The sequence below is a fragment of the Elephantulus edwardii genome, unplaced genomic scaffold, assembly GCF_000299155.1.
Source record: "Elephantulus edwardii isolate Elephantulus edwardi_28Jun2011 unplaced genomic scaffold, EleEdw1.0 scaffold00092, whole genome shotgun sequence".
In the NCBI taxonomy this organism is placed as follows: Eukaryota; Metazoa; Chordata; class Mammalia; order Macroscelidea; family Macroscelididae; genus Elephantulus; species Elephantulus edwardii.
The window spans coordinates 12,020,373-12,037,387 of NW_006399842.1; the positions used below are offsets into that span (position 1 = coordinate 12,020,373).

The following is a 17,015-nucleotide window of genomic DNA, read 5'->3' on the forward strand; positions in this document are numbered from 1 at the left end:
GTAACTGAACCATGGGGTTGCTAGGGGTCTCGAATGAGGTCATTCACATAAGGCCAGCACTTGGCACAGAGGCTGGCACGTGCGAGTCCGTGTCGTGTATCAGTCACCCCTTCTACCCACCACGCACAGCAGAGGCATGGTTGTGTTGTCACACTCCGGCACCCCCTCAACAGTGACCCTGAGCAAGAGTCTGTGAGCAGCTGCGGTGTGCATGGCCCTCTGCTAACTGTTGGGGACACTGTGACCCCTGTGTTTTTGTATTCTTGACCGGGCTTCCGTCTAAAGTCCTGGCTGCCTGGTAACATGTAGAGCCGTTACTCTACAGTAACGGCCAGAAATCCTGCTACAGAATCCCGCCTCCTGGCCCCTCTGTGATCCGCTGGCTGAGCCTCACCTCAGCCTCCCCACGGTCACCTACTGGAGACAGAGAGTTGATGCTGCTTGTACCTCTAAGGCCTCTGACTCCGGAGGGTACTGGGCTGTGACCGTCCTGCCTCAGAAGGTCATGGCATGTCTTCTGCATCTCCCTGTCACGCTCCTTTGTTGGTGTCACCCAGGTGAGCAAGGTTCAGGGAGCAGTGGGATGCTTGTGATTTTGGATGAGGGCTCCTGTTTTCTTTCCCTCAGAGGGTCCTTACAGGCCAGGCCACCTTTACACTATTCAGTTGCTTTGGGTAGATATGCAGGGTCCCCCAGAGTCAGAGAAAGAGAAGACCCTTAACGAGATGGAGCGACACAGTGACTGTAACATGGGCTTTAACACGTAGAGACAGTGAGGACAGTGCAGGAAAGGGCAAGGGGCGGATCTGTTGTTCAGAGGGTCGCGTGAGTAGAAGTCAGCTCCACCACACATAACAGTAATAGCAACAACCCAGGTTTCCGATGTCACCTTCCCTTGTAGGTTGTGCCAGCCCTTGTTCTGACTACTCTATAGGTGTTAGCACAGCACCTCACCCCATCAACCACGTGAGACAGGGACTCGTGTCACCTCCCATTTTACAGATGAGGAAAGACGAGGCTCAGATAAGTGGCGTGATTTACCATCCCTCAGGCGTATGTGACGGAGTGGCAAACCAGAGGTGACACCGCTCTTAATCAGTTAGTGAGAAAGAGACCCTGCACTGCCCCTTCATCCTTCCGAGCGTCTCCCCACTGTCCCAGGAGTCAGGCCATCAGCAGCGTCCTCCTGCGAGGCAAGACGCAGGTGTGTAAGCTTGAGCCTCACCTGTGAAATGGAGCAACTGTCCCAGCAGCGTCATGGGGACAAGGAAGGGCTCTGGGAGTGAGGGCCAGGCATATGGTGGTTGGTAGATGCCCATGGCTGGTGTTTGTACATCCCAGGATGCTCCAGACTTGACAAGGAGACCATTCCAAATGGGGGTCAGAGTATAGTCACCCCACAGCCCCCTCCACCTTCGGGAGTGGGGAGTAATAGCACTTCCCACCCCTGCCGCTGCTCTTATCCACATCCCAGCCACCGTGACAGCACATCTCCCCACAGAGGCCACAGTAGCCGCCTCGCCTAGCTCCCTGCTTCCTCGAGCCTCTCCTCCATGACAGCCAGAGTGGGAAATTGATTAATTGATTCATCCGTCGATTCATTCATGCGTTTATTAATTTATTTAATCAGTATTATCAAGCAGCTGCTACTCTGAGCGTTAGGAATGGAATTGGGGACCACATGGCCTGCTTTTGTATGTTTTATATTCTGGTGGGAAAGACAGACAATCAACAAATAGTGGTGTAACACCAGATAAAAACTGTGCTGAAGGAAACAGCGGGGCCAGGGACTAGAGCAGTGCTGTTGAGACAGGGCTGCTGGGGGAAGGGGCCACCTGAGTCAGAGCTAAGTGAAGAGAGGTAGTGAGTCAGCGGATGCAGACAGAGCAACAAGTGCAAAGGCCCGGAGGCAGGAGTGAGCCATCACATAGGCATGAGGAGTGAATTTGGAATTTCCACCAAGTAAAATGGAAAGTCACTAAAGGTTTGTTAGCTGGGGAGCGGTGTTAGCAGACTTAGGTTTTAAGGATTGCCTCCCAGCTGCTGTATGGAGAGCAGTGACCAATATTAATGGGGAAGCAGGGAAGGGTTGTAATTTTATGTGGGGTGGTCAGAGTAGACCTCACTAGGAAGGTGATGTTGGAGGGGCCTTGAAGGAGGTGAGGAAATGCACCAAGCATTGTGGACAGCAGAGGGGAGGATGGTGCCAGACATAGGGAACAGCAATGAGAAGGCCTTGGCATGTCTAGTGTTCCAGGCGCTGGAGAGGGAATGAGCAAAGGGACTCTTCATAGAAGGAAAACAGGAGCACATCTCCACGGCAACCTTCTGTCCTCAGGCTTAAGTCTAAGTAGCTCCTGTTCTCCTCTGCCTGAAGATTTGTGAGCATCCTCTATCTCCATCCTGCTTTACACACACTTTTCCCCTCAGTCTGAAACATCCATCTACTTACTTTGCCTGCGTCGCCCACACAACTCAGCTTTAGACGTCCCTCTCCTCCTGGAAGCCTTCCCTGATACCCCTGGCTGCATTCACACACTTACCCCTTGGCATCTACAGGTACCTGCTTCCCCATTCCGTGCCCTTTCCGCACAGTGTCCTCTTGTTTGCTTCCTCATCAGTGAACTCCACTAATCTCTGAGCCACCCAGAGGCAAGGGCAGTATTTGGCAGTATTTCACCACACCTGTGTCCTCTGTGCTTTGTCAGTCGGGATCTTCCGCACCTGCTCAGTATTGAGCGCTGTACTTGGAACTTGAGCCAGGTATTGTTGGCAGAAGCTCACTGTCATAGTGGGTTCAGAGGGTGGAGAGAAAAGACAGCCCGGCTCTGAAAGGGGCTCTGCTTAGCCACCCAGATGGCATTGCTGTTGAGTGACCCCCGTGTAATCAGAGTAGAACTGTCCTTCATAGGGTTTTTAGTGGCTGAAGTTTTTTGGACATAGATTGCCAGGATTTTCTTCTGGAGGTACATCCTGGTGAGTTGACACCAATATATCTTAAATGTTAGCAGCAAAACACTTAACCATTTGCCACCCCACCCCCAGCGCCCAGGAATGGACTTAAAAGTATTTGTGTTGTCAACTCAAAGGCATGTGGTTTGAATCCACCAGCTACTTGACGGGAGAAAGATGGACAGTCTTCTCTTTGCACTTTGCAGCCTCTGAAAACTCACTAGAGTCAGCTATGAACAAGTGAGTTCCAAGTCACCAGGAATGAGCTAGGAACTAAGAGGGGTGGACTGACTGGGCACACGTAAACATAAATACACAGCATGCACTTGTGTATATTTTTCTCTTCTGCATTTGATTATCGCAAACTCGTTTTGACTCCTTTGTGTTCAGAGGCAGTTAGTTGAATTTGTGCCACAGAATGCAATGCCTGCCACGCACCTCCACTTGTAGCTAAGGTTGTCATGCGCCGTCCGTGTCCCCAGAGCTTCCCTTCAGCCTCTGTCACTTGAGAGCACATTAGGCTATGACCACTGAGTTGAGAAAGGAAGGAGGGGATGGATTTTTGCAAAATCATGTGCATTAAAACCTTAAACCACACATTCAGGATTAAAGCTGTTAAAATAAAAGGGAGAGACTTTCAGGATCCATTTCCAGCTTTGTCTTGCCTTTTCACGCCTTCACAGGATTCTGTTAGCTGGGGCTGCAGAGAGAAGTCTTGGGTTTGGAGGCGGTGTGCGCACTGCTCTGGGCTGAGCTCCAGGCATTCCCAGTCCAGCCTGGAGACAACCCATAGCATTACCAGCTAGTTCAGGGGAGGCCTCAAAGTGATCCAGAGAACTCAAATACAAGTCAAGATGTCAGGCAGGGATCGGCAGTCATTGGAACACGTGAAGTGGATTCCAGCAGAGTAGGACATACCAGGAGTCACAGAAACTACATGAAGGGGCCACAGGCCCCACAGATTTAGTGGCCTTGAGAGCAACTCGTTTCCCCCTTTTTGTTTAATAACTATTCACCTTACTTTCTTCACCTATTCCAGAACACTCTGGACCTGGAGGAGACTGGCGAGGCTGTTCAGGGCGGTGTCAACACCCTCCCAGATGTCTCCCTGGTAAGACCCTCTCATTGTCTGGCTCAGTGGTATCCTGCAGAGTCTGCCCGGGACCCTGGGCACAGGCTTCTTTCTGTGGGAGGCACAGACCCCTCCTCCGAGCTCCTAGGTCCTGTGCACAAGCATGTCAGCTCTGGCTCCCCCAGCTGGCTGGGCTCAGCTGGATCCCGGTGCACTGAGGTGAAGCCGTCAGGCTGTCCTCCTGGTCTGTTTGCTGAGTTGGTGCTTCCTTTGCTTTGTCATCTTGTCATCTGAACAGCGTCGTAGCAAATGCTAGAACAGGGAGCGTGTGGAGAGAACCCCTGGCGAGGCCTATGACTGGGCCGGAGATAGAATCTAAATGTGCCTTAGGCTCATGTGCACACAGCAGTTACTTTGTGATTGTGTCTTGAACAGCACAGACTCTGGAGGCAGACTGCCAGGGTTTCCTCCTACCTCTGCCATATACTCTGACTCTGGGCAAGCCTCTTAACCTCTCTGTGGCTTAGTTTCTCTTTCTATAAAACAGGAATGATCATAGCATATCTACCCTGTACATATGTACGTGCCAAGGAGTGTGTCTGAAGCATGGTCTGTGCTCTGTAAGGGTTGGGTGTTGACATAGACCCAAGTAAGTCATTGCCACTGAGTCAAAACTGATTCATAGCTGACCCTCCGGCAGATTTTCAGACTGTAAATTTCACAAGAAGAGACTGCCCATCTTTCTCCCTCAGGGCAGCTAGTGGATTCAAACCACTTGCCTTTGGGTTGGCAGCATGTTACCTACTAGGCCACCAGAGCTCTCTTGTTGGCATAGACAGAGGGGAATAATAACCCAGCATCATTCACCCAGCACATGTTGGGGGGAAGGCCTTTGCTAATGGGTTACCCTTACTGCACCTCTAATTCCCACCTCTATTCTAAAAGCATCCCGTCACCCCAGAGTGAACTCAGACAGGTGACAGGCCTGTCCCCAGGGCCAGTCTCCTTGTCACTTCCTCCTGATCATCCTTGCCTACTCTAATTCAGTCACATCCACCTCCCCTAAAAGGAAAGCCATCTCTGTGTGAGAGCAAATTGACGATTTGCTTCAAAGGTGGGCAGAAGCTTAGGGGGAAGTGAGATGCAGATGATGGTGGCCGAGTCAGTCAAGGAGGACAGCGAGAATGAGAGCACAGCTTACCCGGTGTAATCAGTGCCACCCAGTGGTACAGGGAGAAGCTGTTGAAATGGTGTGTTTTTGGCAGTGTATACTTTCCATCAAGAGAAAAAGAAAAGCTAGAGAAATGCCATCTCCCCATCCCCTCCACCCTGCCTCTAATTGTTCCTTGTGACAAGCCCTGTCCGATGCCAAGAACTTCGATTCCCAAAGGGACTGATGCTGTCCCCAGAGACATGTGCCGGGATCCTGACGCTTATCAGCTGCTGAGATGCTGGGGCGCAGTTTTCCACTGGGGCACTGCATTATTCAGAGCGGCATGATCACGAGCCACCGGCGTCGGGACACAATTCCAGCCGGGCCTGGCTCCACGCGGCGGCTCCGACCGCCCCTCTCCCAGCTGCGATGGGTTCTGACTCTTTCTACTCTCCTTGGGTCTTTTGGCAGGATGACGTCAAGTCCACTTCGAAGGGGTTGACAAGCTTCAAGCCACCAGCTCCCTCACCACCTCTGGCCCAAAGCCGTGACCGCTCGATGGCCCAGCCGAGGAAGCCAGCAAGGGAGGACCTCCAGCCCGTGTCCACTGAATCGTCCCACTCGGGCATCATCTTCTCAGCTTCCAGGAACCGTAGCCCGCCGGTGGGCACTTCGCCCACCCCCGGGCTTTCCTCCACACAGGACTCACCCCCCTCCCCCATCTATGCCTCTGTCTCCCCTGCCAACCCCAGCACCAAGAGACCACTGGACACGCATCTGGCCTTGGTCAACCAGCACCCCATCGGCCCCTTCCCTCGGGTCCAGTCACCTCCACACCTGAAAAGTCCCCCTGCAGAGGCCACCATGGCTGGAGGCTGCCTTCTGCCCCCTTCACCTTCCAGCCACCCAGACCAGACAGGCACGAACCAGCACTTTGTCATGGTGGAGGTGCACCGCCCTGACAGCGAGCCGGACGTGAACGAAGTGAGGGCACTGCCCCAGACGCGCAGTAAGTGTCCAGTGGATGCGGGTCAGGCCTGGGCTCAGGCCCAGGCTGTGTCATCTTGGACAGGTTCCTACTGTCTTGCTCCGTCTGACTTCTGCATGGCGCATAGGGAGAGATAGATTATGTGCTCACTGAAGGACCTTCTGGTTCAGGGATCAGAGTGTCCAGGGAAACAGGTCCTGAGTCCCTATTAAGGTGGATTTTGATGCAGAGACAAGTTTGAATGTGACTCTATGGTTTACCAGCTATGTGGCTGGGATAAGCCGCTATCCCGTCGAAGTCTTACTTTCCCGTGATAAAAGGCCGTCACAGCTACTCGCCGGCAGTGTGGCTAGGAGGGTTGGGGCTCCTCCTCCAGCTCCTGCTGCCCTGACCACCCTGAAGTCACCCCGCAACACTGATGATGAGGTGGCTTCTGTCGGCTCTGCTTCCACGGCCTGACACTATGTAGACTATGTAGATACCAAAATTGCCATCCTTGGCTCTTGGCAGTCACTGGTGGTGTGTTGGGCTCCTACAGAAAGTTGGTGTTTCCACAGGTGGAAAAGGGCCAGCCTCTGTTCATAAAGATGGGCAGCCTTGGAAACCGGATGGAGATTATACTTTGAGTGAGAACTGACTTGCCAGCCATGGGCTTGGTTTTTGGTGTAGGTCCTTGGCAAGTCTCCTGAAATGGGCTGCGAGGTCTGGCTGCAGGGTTGACTTTGTTAAAACCTGGTGAAGCCCACTAGAGGCTGCGGCCCCAGATTTTCCCATGGAACTCCAGCTGAGGAGGTGGGGCAACAGAGCAGACATTCCACTCCCTGGAAGCCTGAGCCCTGCAGCAGCTGTGGACCACCAGTTGATTACATTTGCTTGAGTTCTGCTGCCATCTTGTGGCTAAAACACTAGGCAGGGAGGGGTGTCTCCCAGCAGCCAGGAAAGGTCAGCAGATGCTGAGTGACAGTAGTGGGCAGACCAGGCTTCTGACCAAAGCCAGAATGCAGGGTCCTCACGTTCAGCAGCCCAGTGAGAGGAGGCAGGATGTGGTAAGAGAAACCAGTGCTATCATGTACTCATCACCTCTAGTTAGGGCTCCCAGCCAAATCCACGCATGATAATAAGAGCTGTGTAACACTTGCTGTGTGCCAGGTACTGTTCTAGGGGCCCTGCCTTTACTATTAACTAAGTGAATCCTCCCAGCAGCCCTGTGAGACTAGTAGTTATTAGCCAAGTACTGACATTCACCTTGCTCACCTTGCTTTTAACAGCCCTAGGAAACTGGTAGTTTATCATTCCCATTTTAGAGATGAAAAAAACTGAGGCACGAGGAATAATCGTGGGGCTTGACAGTTCAGCTCTGTGCTCTCAGTTATTTCACTCTGTATGTCATATCTATCCTTCTTTAGTGTAAGCCCTTGAATAGGCACCATTGCTCCTGTCCTAGGAGAAGGTCAGAAGCAAACACAGGCTCGGAGAGGGTGTGCAGCTAGCCCAGGGCTGCACCGCTCGTCAGTGGAAAGCCGGGATTCAAACCTGACCTGCCTACATGCTTCTTGTTGTTTTGGGGTTTTTTAAAATTATTTTTTATGCTAGCTTATTTACAAAGTACAAATACATTTTTTTCACACTAATTCCTTACTATTTCTCTCACTCTCCCCCCCTCATCAAATTGTGTAATCCCATGATTAAGTCCCCCTACCCTCCTGCAAATCCTCACCCCTCTGCTTCCATCCTCCTTGGATCCTCATTCTACAATAATGATTGTATACAGTATTTTTCTTTATGGGACTGAGTTAGTACCCTCAGCATAATGCTCTCTAATCCCTCTCAAGTTAGATATTAATTTACAAATCTATTGCTTCTGCGTGTTGCATAGTATTCCATTGTGTGAATACACCATAATTTCTTAATCCATTCAATTGTGGTTGGACATCTGGGCTGTTTCCATGTTCTTTTGATGGTGAATAACGCTGCTGTGAACATTGGTGTACAAGTCTCCTTTTGTGCTTCAGTTCTCATTTTCTTAGGGTATATTCCAAGCAGTGGTATTGCTGGGTCATATGGAATTTCTCTATGTTCAGCTTTTTTGAGGAAGCCTGAGTGCTTATTCTTAACCCACCTACCTCTTCAGTGGGGGGTTCAGGCACAGATTCAAGCCAGAGTTGTCAGATATTTTATGATTTTTTTTAGAAGCTTAGAAATATAATGTTTATATGAAATAAAATTTGAATGTGCAGGTTCATCATTAAAACTTGGCAGTGTTATGAGAATTGAACACACAGCATGAGTTTAAACCACTCACACAGGCTGGATTTGATGTCAGACTTCTGTTTTAAACAGTATGCCAATGGTTGAGGACTAGGTGGTCAGCCTCCGGGCAGCCAATTGGAAAGGCAAGGGGGAGGAAACTTCCTTCACTGTCCCCATGTCTCTGTCTGTGAGCTTCTTTCCTGTCCCCCTCCCCCAGCCTTCCAATCTCAGCTGTCACCTCCTCCAGGAAGCCCTGTTTGACCCAGCTGTGTAAACCCTTGTTCTTCTCCTCCTATCCCCCACCCCAGCAGCCTCCACACTCTCTCAGCTGTCTGACAGTGGACAGACCCTGAGCGAGGACAGCGGGGTAGATGCTGGCGAGGCAGAGGCCAGGGTACCTGGCCGAGGCAAACAGACGGCCTCCACCAAAAGCAGAAGCAGCAAGGACCTGCCTCGGAACGAGAGGACCACAGAGGGAGCCGCCAAGCCGGTGAGCCACGGGGTGGGGAGTGGGGGTGACCTAGAGGCCAGGAACAAGGAGGTGAAGCAAACAGGTTTCATTCAGTTTGGCCTGTGACCACCAGAGGAGATCACATCACTGGAGGTATTAAAGTCCTGAGAAGGACACTGGATTAGGAGTCAGAAGGTCCTGTTTAAGTCCCAGTTTGCCACTAACCCTGGGTAACTGAGAGATTGGCTTGGTAACCTTTAAGGTTCCTTCCATTTTTGAGTGATGTGCTGGCTGAAATGTTTTTGGCATCACCCAGCCAGCTAAGGGAAGCCCCTTAACTTCCCAAGCCTTAGGGGTTTTTATTGTAAAGATTAAGATGAGGAGCCCTGGGAGGAAGATGGGTCAACACTGAGCCACTAACCGAAAGGATGGAAGTTCAAATCTATACAGAGACTTTGAGGGACAAAGACTGGGTTATCTGCTCATATCAAGATTGTAGCCTATAAAACCCTATGGGACAGAGCAACTGGTCTGTGGAGTCCATGAGTTGGAAGTGGACATGGCAGATCCTAATGCCATAGAGCTCAGGACTCCCGGCCTGGCATGCTCTAGGCTCTCAGCCTCGTGGGACTGGTGTCCAGGCCCTGTTGACCCGGTGGTGTGCCATGGCCCCACCCAGGTCTGTGGTCTAGCTTGTGTGCCAGCATAGCCTCACCATGGCCTTCTCCTCACGCCCACAGCCTGGACTCCTGGAGCCTACGTCCACTCTAGTCCGTGTGAAGAAGAGTGCGGCCACCCTGGGCATCGCCATCGAGGGTGGCGCCAACACCCGCCAGCCTCTGCCGAGGATTGTCACGATTCAGGTGTGTCCTGTGGGTCTGGCTTTACCATAACCCTGAGACTCTCACTCAGCATCGCCAGAACCCCTGGAGGTGACATGGCCTGACTCCCAGGTGAGTTGAGGCCAGGTGGGCCTGTCCCTCGTCAGCCATGTGCTCTGTGTCTCGCCCCTGCAGAGAGGCGGCTCGGCCCACAACTGTGGGCAGCTCAAGGTGGGCCACGTGATCCTGGAAGTGAACGGCCTGACACTTCGGGGCAAGGAGCACCGGGAGGCTGCCCGCATCATTGCCGAGGCCTTCAAGACCAAGGAGCGCGACTACATTGACTTTCTGGTCACCGAGTTCAATGTGATGCTCTAGAGGCTGAGGCCCTGCCCAAGGGCCTCCACTACTGCCCAGCCCTTGGCCCTGGTCCCTCCTTCCTCCCGACACTGGCAGGCTCCATGAGGGGCTGCACAGCCAGGGCAGCAGGAAGTCATCCCTCCACTCCACCACGGCCCACTGGACCAGACCAGGGGAGGAGAGGGCTGGGTGGGGCAAACAGAAGGCCAGGTCAGGATCTTGTGCCACACCGGGTATACTGTAGGCTCTCAGTCCACGTGTGGGTTATGAGAAGTGAAGGGCAGAGGGCTGTGTCTCAGCATGTCCAGGGGAGCCTGCCAGGGCCTGTTTGGGCTGGATGGTGGCGACCCCCCTGCTCCCCTCACTAGCTGGGACTCAGTCCGCTCTGGACACCTGAGCCTTTGGAGTGAGGTCACAGTGAGAATTCGTGGACTCAGCCCCCAGCTGAGGGGAGCACCTTGCAAGACCTTTAGTGCCACAACAAAGCATCAAGCACCTCCCCATTCACACCCCCCATTCTGGCTCCTCATATTCGCCCATAATATTTATTATTTATTTCCCTCTTCACCCTGGAAACCTCCAAGCCCTATCCCTCCCCAACCCAGAAACCCTCAGCCTGTCCCAGAGGCCTTGCCGGTGACCAGCAGTGTCGCAGCGTCAGTGTATTTATATACAGAGCTTACGACTTTAATTTTTCAATAAAGAAATCTGAACAAGGTTAGGGGTCGGCCTCCTTTGTGGCTAGGGTGTTGCTTGTGGGATGGGCCTGACAATTCGGGGTACTAAGAGAGGTAGGACGGATGGAGACACGCAGAGTGTCACATATCACCATCCTCTACTCAGGCCCCCACACTCAGTCTGGGGTGCTCAGTGGGCACCCAAGGACTCCGGAGTTACACCCACATCTTGGAACAACTAACTTGAAGTTTTGAGGGGAAAACTTAAGGATGTGCACACAATACTTGCACAGGTAAATACTGGGCCAAAACATTTTTTTCTCTTTTAATTTTTTTTTTAAATTTTATTATTTTGTGTGTGTGTGTGTGTGTGCGCGCGCGCGCGTGCGTGCACCATCAGATCTGACCGGTACAGGAGGAGATTGCCTCTCCTTCTCCAGCAGAGCATCTGGTAGATTTGAACTGCACGCCTCTGGGATTGCAGTGCAGCTTTTTGCCACTAGGCCACCTGAGCTCCCTTTAAAGATTTTTTAAAAATATTTTTGATTGGATCCTTGGCAGCTGGCTTCTGAAATCACACAAGGGACGCGGGACAGGAAAGAGGAGGAATTTGGGCCAGGGAAAGACTTCAGGCCACGTCCTGCAGAGGGCGCTTTGGGCTGCTTGGGGGGGAGGCACCTGGAGTATTAATTACCTGTCACCACTTAGCACAAAACTTGAGGAGGGAGGAGTTATACTGTGTCCCTGAGGAAACAAAGCTGTTCCATCGCCCTCTGAAGGTGTAGGTTGTTAGAAACAAAAGCATATGGTGGTGGGAAGGGTGGTGGTGGTGGTGAACTGATCTAAGACATCGATGCCAGGCCCTGGGGCCTGTTTTCTTCTGCATCCAGGTTTTCTCTGGATGATGAGAAGTTTGAGAAGCCTTGCCTTAGCCAGCCCTGTGCTCAAGGCATTGCTGGAAGTAACCTGGGAAGCAACTGATTCAGGCCTTGCCCTTGATCCTGCTCTTAGCTGTTTGCCCTCCCTGACCTGTGCAGACCACTTAATGTCAGCATCATGGAATGCTCTGGACCTCTAAGCAGCCAGTACCTCTGTATACACCATTCCCTCCACCCCCATAGGGGCTTTCTCTCCGGATCCTCTGCAAGGAATGCCCCTCCTGACTGTAGGAAGAGTTTGACAGGGCCCCAGAATCCTGAGGTCAGACTCTAGTTCAGATCCTATGTGAGTCTTGGGCAAATTATTTCACTTCTCTGAATCCCAGGTATTTACCTATAGAATGGGGGTATTGTCAATTACTTCCAATTGGAATTGAGATGAGAGATATGGGCTACAACCCTCAAAGCCTTAGGGAGATAACTATGACTGAGATGAACATGAACAAAGAGCCTTCTGGTAGGGATTACAATTCAGTATAAAACAAAAATCCTCACCTGGACCAGTAACCTCATGATAAATGGAGAGAAGATTGAAGTAGTCAAGGATTTCAGTGGGTCTACAATCAAAACCCATAGAAGCAGCAGGCAAGGAAATCAAAGGGCAAATTACATTGAACAAATCTGCAGAAGACCTCTAAAACTTAAAGATGCTACTTTGGCCTAGTAGCAAGAAGCTGTGCTGCAATCTTGAAGGCACACAGTTTGAGAACACCAGCTGCTCCACAGAAGAAGGATGGACAGTCTTCTCCCGTGCGATTAACTGCTTCTGAAAACCCACTGGAAGATAGCTATGGGTCGGTTCGAACTTGCTGGTACGCAACAACAACTTTGAAGACTAGGGAGCTCTGGTGTCATAGTGGCGAGAAACTGCACTGCAATCCCAAAAATATGCGGTTCAAATCTTTCAGCAGCTCCACAGATAAAGGATGGGCAGTCTCCTTCCCTGTGATTTACTGCCTCTGGAAACCTGCTGGAGGGTCAGCTGGGAGCTGGTTCTCACTTGATGGTACTCAGCCACAACTTTGAGGATTTAGGTGCCTGTTCTAAGCCAGTCACTTTTGTATAATCTAAAAAAGCAAACAAACATCACAAAACAAAACCAGAAAAACAACTGGAACATCTGACCAACAGAGAACTGCCAGATGTATGAGACAGGTTTAGAAGAGGCTGTGGCACTAGGGAAATTATAGCTAATATTAGATGGATCTTAGCTGAAAGCAGAGAGTACCAGCAGAATGCCTATCTGTGTTTCATTGACCGCAAAGGCATTTGACTGTGTGGAGGATAACAAATTTTGGCTAACCTTGAGAAGAATGGGAATCCCAGAACACTTAATTGTGCTCATGTGAAACCTATACTTGGACCAAGAGGAGGCAGTCATCAGAACAGAGCAAGGAAACACTGCATGGTTCAAGATCAGGAAAAGTGTACACCAGGGATGCATCCTATCTCCATACCTTTGCAATCTATATGGAGGACAGATCATTTGGGAAACTAGATTTTATGAGGAGGAATGTGGCATTAGGATTGGAGAAAGACTTATCAACAACCTACATTATGCCTATGACAGAATCTTGCTTGCCAAAACTAAGGAGGACCTGAAGCATTTGCTGCTGAAGGTCAAGAACTGTAATCTTAAAGGGATGGAAGCTCAACATCAAGAAAACAAATTCTCATCATTGTGCCAATTGGCAGCATTATGACAAATGGAAATAAGATTGAAATTGTTAACAGCTTCAGCTTGCTTGGTTCCACAGTCAACACTCTTGATACCAGCAGACAGGAAGTCAGAAGATGAATTGCATTGGGAAAATTTGCTGTCAAAGACCTCCCGAGTACTGAAGAGCAACAATATTAATCTAGAGACTAAGGTGCACCTGTTCTAACCCATGATCTTGGCAATTACTTGCTATGCATCAGAGAGCAGGACAATGACTTAAGGATGACAGATTGATGCCTTTGAGTCATGATACTAGAGAAGAGTATTCAACATATCATGGACTGTTAAGAGAACAAATAGATCTGTCATGGAGAGGGGGAAACCAGGCTGCTCCTTGGGGGTAAGGATTCTAAAGCTCTGTCTCACATACTTTGGGCATGTAGCCAGGAAGGACCAGTTTTTGGAGAAGGATATCATTCTGGAAGGGTGGAGGGAAGAAGACCCTGGTTCAGATGGATTGATTCAGTGATGGGTAATGGGGGTAGGTATGTTTGAGAGAATGAAATTGGCTCAAGAGCAGGGTTCAGAGCTGTTGTACACAGGGTCAGTCGCAGGTGATTCGGCAATGCAGAACAATTCCAAGCCATGCTATTTTCAATTGCCTTGTATGCATATAAAATTTAGACAAAGAACAATGAAGACTGAAGTAGAATCAATGCCTTTGAATTGTGTTAGTGAAGAATATTGACTGTAGCATCAATTGCCAAAAGAACAATCAAATCTTTCTCAGAAAAAGTGCAGCTAGGCTACTCCTTCAGGTGATAATGTTGAGACTTCATTTCATTCACTTTGGACATGTTATCAAGAGGGATTAATTAGTCTCTGGAGAAGTGCATTGTGTTTGTTAAAACAGATGCATGAAATAGTAAGACTATGAGATGGGATGGCATCATGGTTGCAGCTGTGGGATCAAACAGTTTTGCTTGTGAGGATGTAACGAGCAGGCGTTGATTCTGTCATATGTAAGGTGCTGTGAGTTGGAACTGACTTGACATCTAACAGCAGGTGTGAATGCCACACCTTCAAAGCTCCATGTCTTTTGCACTTCCTTAATAGAATAGGGCTTCCTTCTGTCACTGGTTCATACTGAATTCTAGGCCAATCACTGGTCTACTCTGTAGCCCAAGGGGTGATTGCTGACTGCCCGCAAGACTTGACCTAGCCATCTCCCAGTGTGGTCCAGCACCCCCAACCACCTCAGGGAACAGAGAACCTCAACAGCAGCTGCTTACACAGCCCTGCATGTTTGTACTCTTGAATTAGTAGGACAAGAATGAGGTTTTGGAACTGTGCCTTCTGGAATTCCTGGGTAACTCCAGGGCCTAACTTCATTGGGTATGAGGGCCCCACTCCCTGTCGAGTGTTAGGTTGTGTTTTGGTGTTGGGGTTGGGTTTGTGTTGTTGTGTGTTTTTTTTTTAATTAATTGTCTCCCTGTGGAATTTTAAGCCTAAAGAAAATTTCTTGGTAAGTGAGCTTAGAAAAAATCAATAGCTGTCCCACATCATACAACTATGAATGGTAAAGGGCAAGTTTGGACCCATGACTGCTCTCACAACAAGAATTCCCTGAACAAGCATGTGTCCTGTTGCTTTTTGAGGGGACTCAACACGCTGGACCATGCTAGCCTTGAATACTGGCTGGGGAGGGTGGTCAGAAGTCGGTCCAGAGCACATGCCCCTGTGTCCTTGAAGAGGACATCAGGGATAGGTAGGGTTGCAGCCAGAGGGTTATAGTGTCCACTCCTCTCCACTGCTGAAGATCCCTTTCCAAACTTCAGTTTCCCCTTTTGTTCCAGGGTCTCTCACACATGACTACTACAAAACACAGCTGCAGGGGGCATACTTCGGGGGGGGGGGGGCTGGGCCATTCCTGCCTTGACATTCTAGAGCCAGAGCTGGACAAGATGAAGGCAGGAAGAGAGTGTTTTTGGTTCCTCGGGTCCTAGGCCTGTCTAAACATGTGTTGACTTGGCCCTAAATCACTGTTTGGAAGAAAGTAGTTGAGGGACAGGGTTGCCTCAAAGGGAGTGTGGGGAGCAAGGCACAGCTCACAATCTATACTTCGGATGCACCCAATTCCTGCTTGGCTTGCCTGTGTGACCTTGGACAAGCCACTAATTCTCTCTGAGCCACTGTTTCCCCATCTTTTAAAGTGAGGGGTAATGTTAACCTAATTTGTAGGTTATTTTAAGGTCTTAGACCAGAATAGGCAGGCAACTTCAGTGATGAAGCCCTGCTGCTGCTTGATTGCTTTTAGATACTCATAGGGAGTGACCTAGGGTCTGCAGGACAGAAAGAGCTATATCTGTCAGAAGAAAAGAGAAAGGGCTTCAACATATCTCCATGAGGGCAGATAAGTAATTTCTCTTTCCCAAGACTAAAGACTCTCCTGAGTAATAAGGTTAAAAGAGATACTCTTTAAATGGTGGTGGTTATTCTTGTCAGGTGCCAGTGAGTCAACTACGACTCATAGTGACTCTATGAACAACAGATCTGAACCCTGCCTTTCCTGTGCCATCTCAATAATCTCTGATATGTTCAAATCCATTGTTAACAGTGACTGTGCAAACCCATCTTGTTGAAGTTCTTGACTGGTCCCTCCTGACAAAATGCTCGAAGTATGTGAGGTGAAGTTTTACCGTCCTTCTCTCTAAGGAGCACCATGGTTGCCCTTTTGCCAAAACTGATTTATTCTTTTGGCAGATGCTTTATTACCAGATTCTTTATTACCAGATGCTCCACTGGAGAAGGAGGGGAAATCTCCAGTGCCAGTCGGATCTGATTCAATGTACACAAAAAGAGAAATAAATAAAAATTAAAACAACGAAATTTGCTCTTCTTTTGGCAGTTCTTGGCATATTCTGTAAGTAATTTTCTCCAACTCCACAATTTAAAGGCATCGACATTTTCTGTCATCCTTATTCATCATGCAACTTTCAAATGCATAGGAAGCAATTGAAAATTCTATGGCTTAGACCAGGCACACCTTAGTCTTTAAACTCACATCCTTGCTCTTTAGCACTTTGGAGAGGTCCTTGACAGCAAATTTTCCCAGTGCGACAGATCTTCTGATTTCTTAACTGCTGTTGCCATGAGCGTTGATTGTGGAACCAAGTAAATGAGTCCTATTTCTTTATTTGAGACTTCACTATTCTATTTATTTCCCTTGGAAATTCCATGCGGTAGGACTGGCCAACCCTATTTGCCTTCAGTTCAGTGGCAGCAAGTGTTAGAATGAAGTGAGTGGCCAGGCCAGGTTAACCCTCAGTGTTACCTGCCTATAAGGTGTACTTTTACTCCAGACAGTGGACTGTTTCCGACCTGTATCTACTAAAAGAACAATAGAATCAGTCTCCAGCAAAACCAGAAAGTTCCTTAGAAGCCAACATGACAAGACTTCGTTTTCCTTACTTTGAAAAATGCAAAGTAATTGGTCATCAATCACTAGGTCAATCACTAGACAAGAACATTATATTTCACAAAGTCCAACTCAGATTCATTGCTGTAGAGGCAGAACCTCGTCTCATAGCTGACTGGTTGGTTTCTGAGGCTGTAAATCCAGAGAGGAGACTGCCCATCTTCTGAAGGAGTTTCTAGTGGATTCCAACCACCATAGAGGTGTGTCCTGGAATT

The 17,015-nt window shown here is 49.5% G+C and overlaps 1 protein-coding gene across 3 annotated transcripts in view; it reads left to right on the forward strand.

Annotated features, from left to right (window-relative positions):
• Positions 1-10,065, forward strand: part of DFNB31 (deafness, autosomal recessive 31) — a 131,586-nt gene extending 121,521 nt beyond the window's left edge. For 2 of the 3 annotated variants that reach the window (XM_006890715.1, XM_006890713.1), the window contains 5 exons: positions 3,992-4,063; positions 5,649-6,186; positions 8,724-8,905; positions 9,607-9,729; positions 9,883-10,065. In XM_006890715.1, coding sequence (XP_006890777.1) covers positions 3,992-4,063; positions 5,649-6,186; positions 8,724-8,905; positions 9,607-9,729; positions 9,883-10,065 — 1,098 coding nt within the window. The remainder of the gene's footprint in view (positions 1-3,991; positions 4,064-5,648; positions 6,187-8,723; positions 8,906-9,606; positions 9,730-9,882) is intronic. The other variant, XM_006890714.1, reaches the window with a different exon arrangement.
• The last annotated feature ends 6,950 nt before the right edge of the window (positions 10,066-17,015 follow it).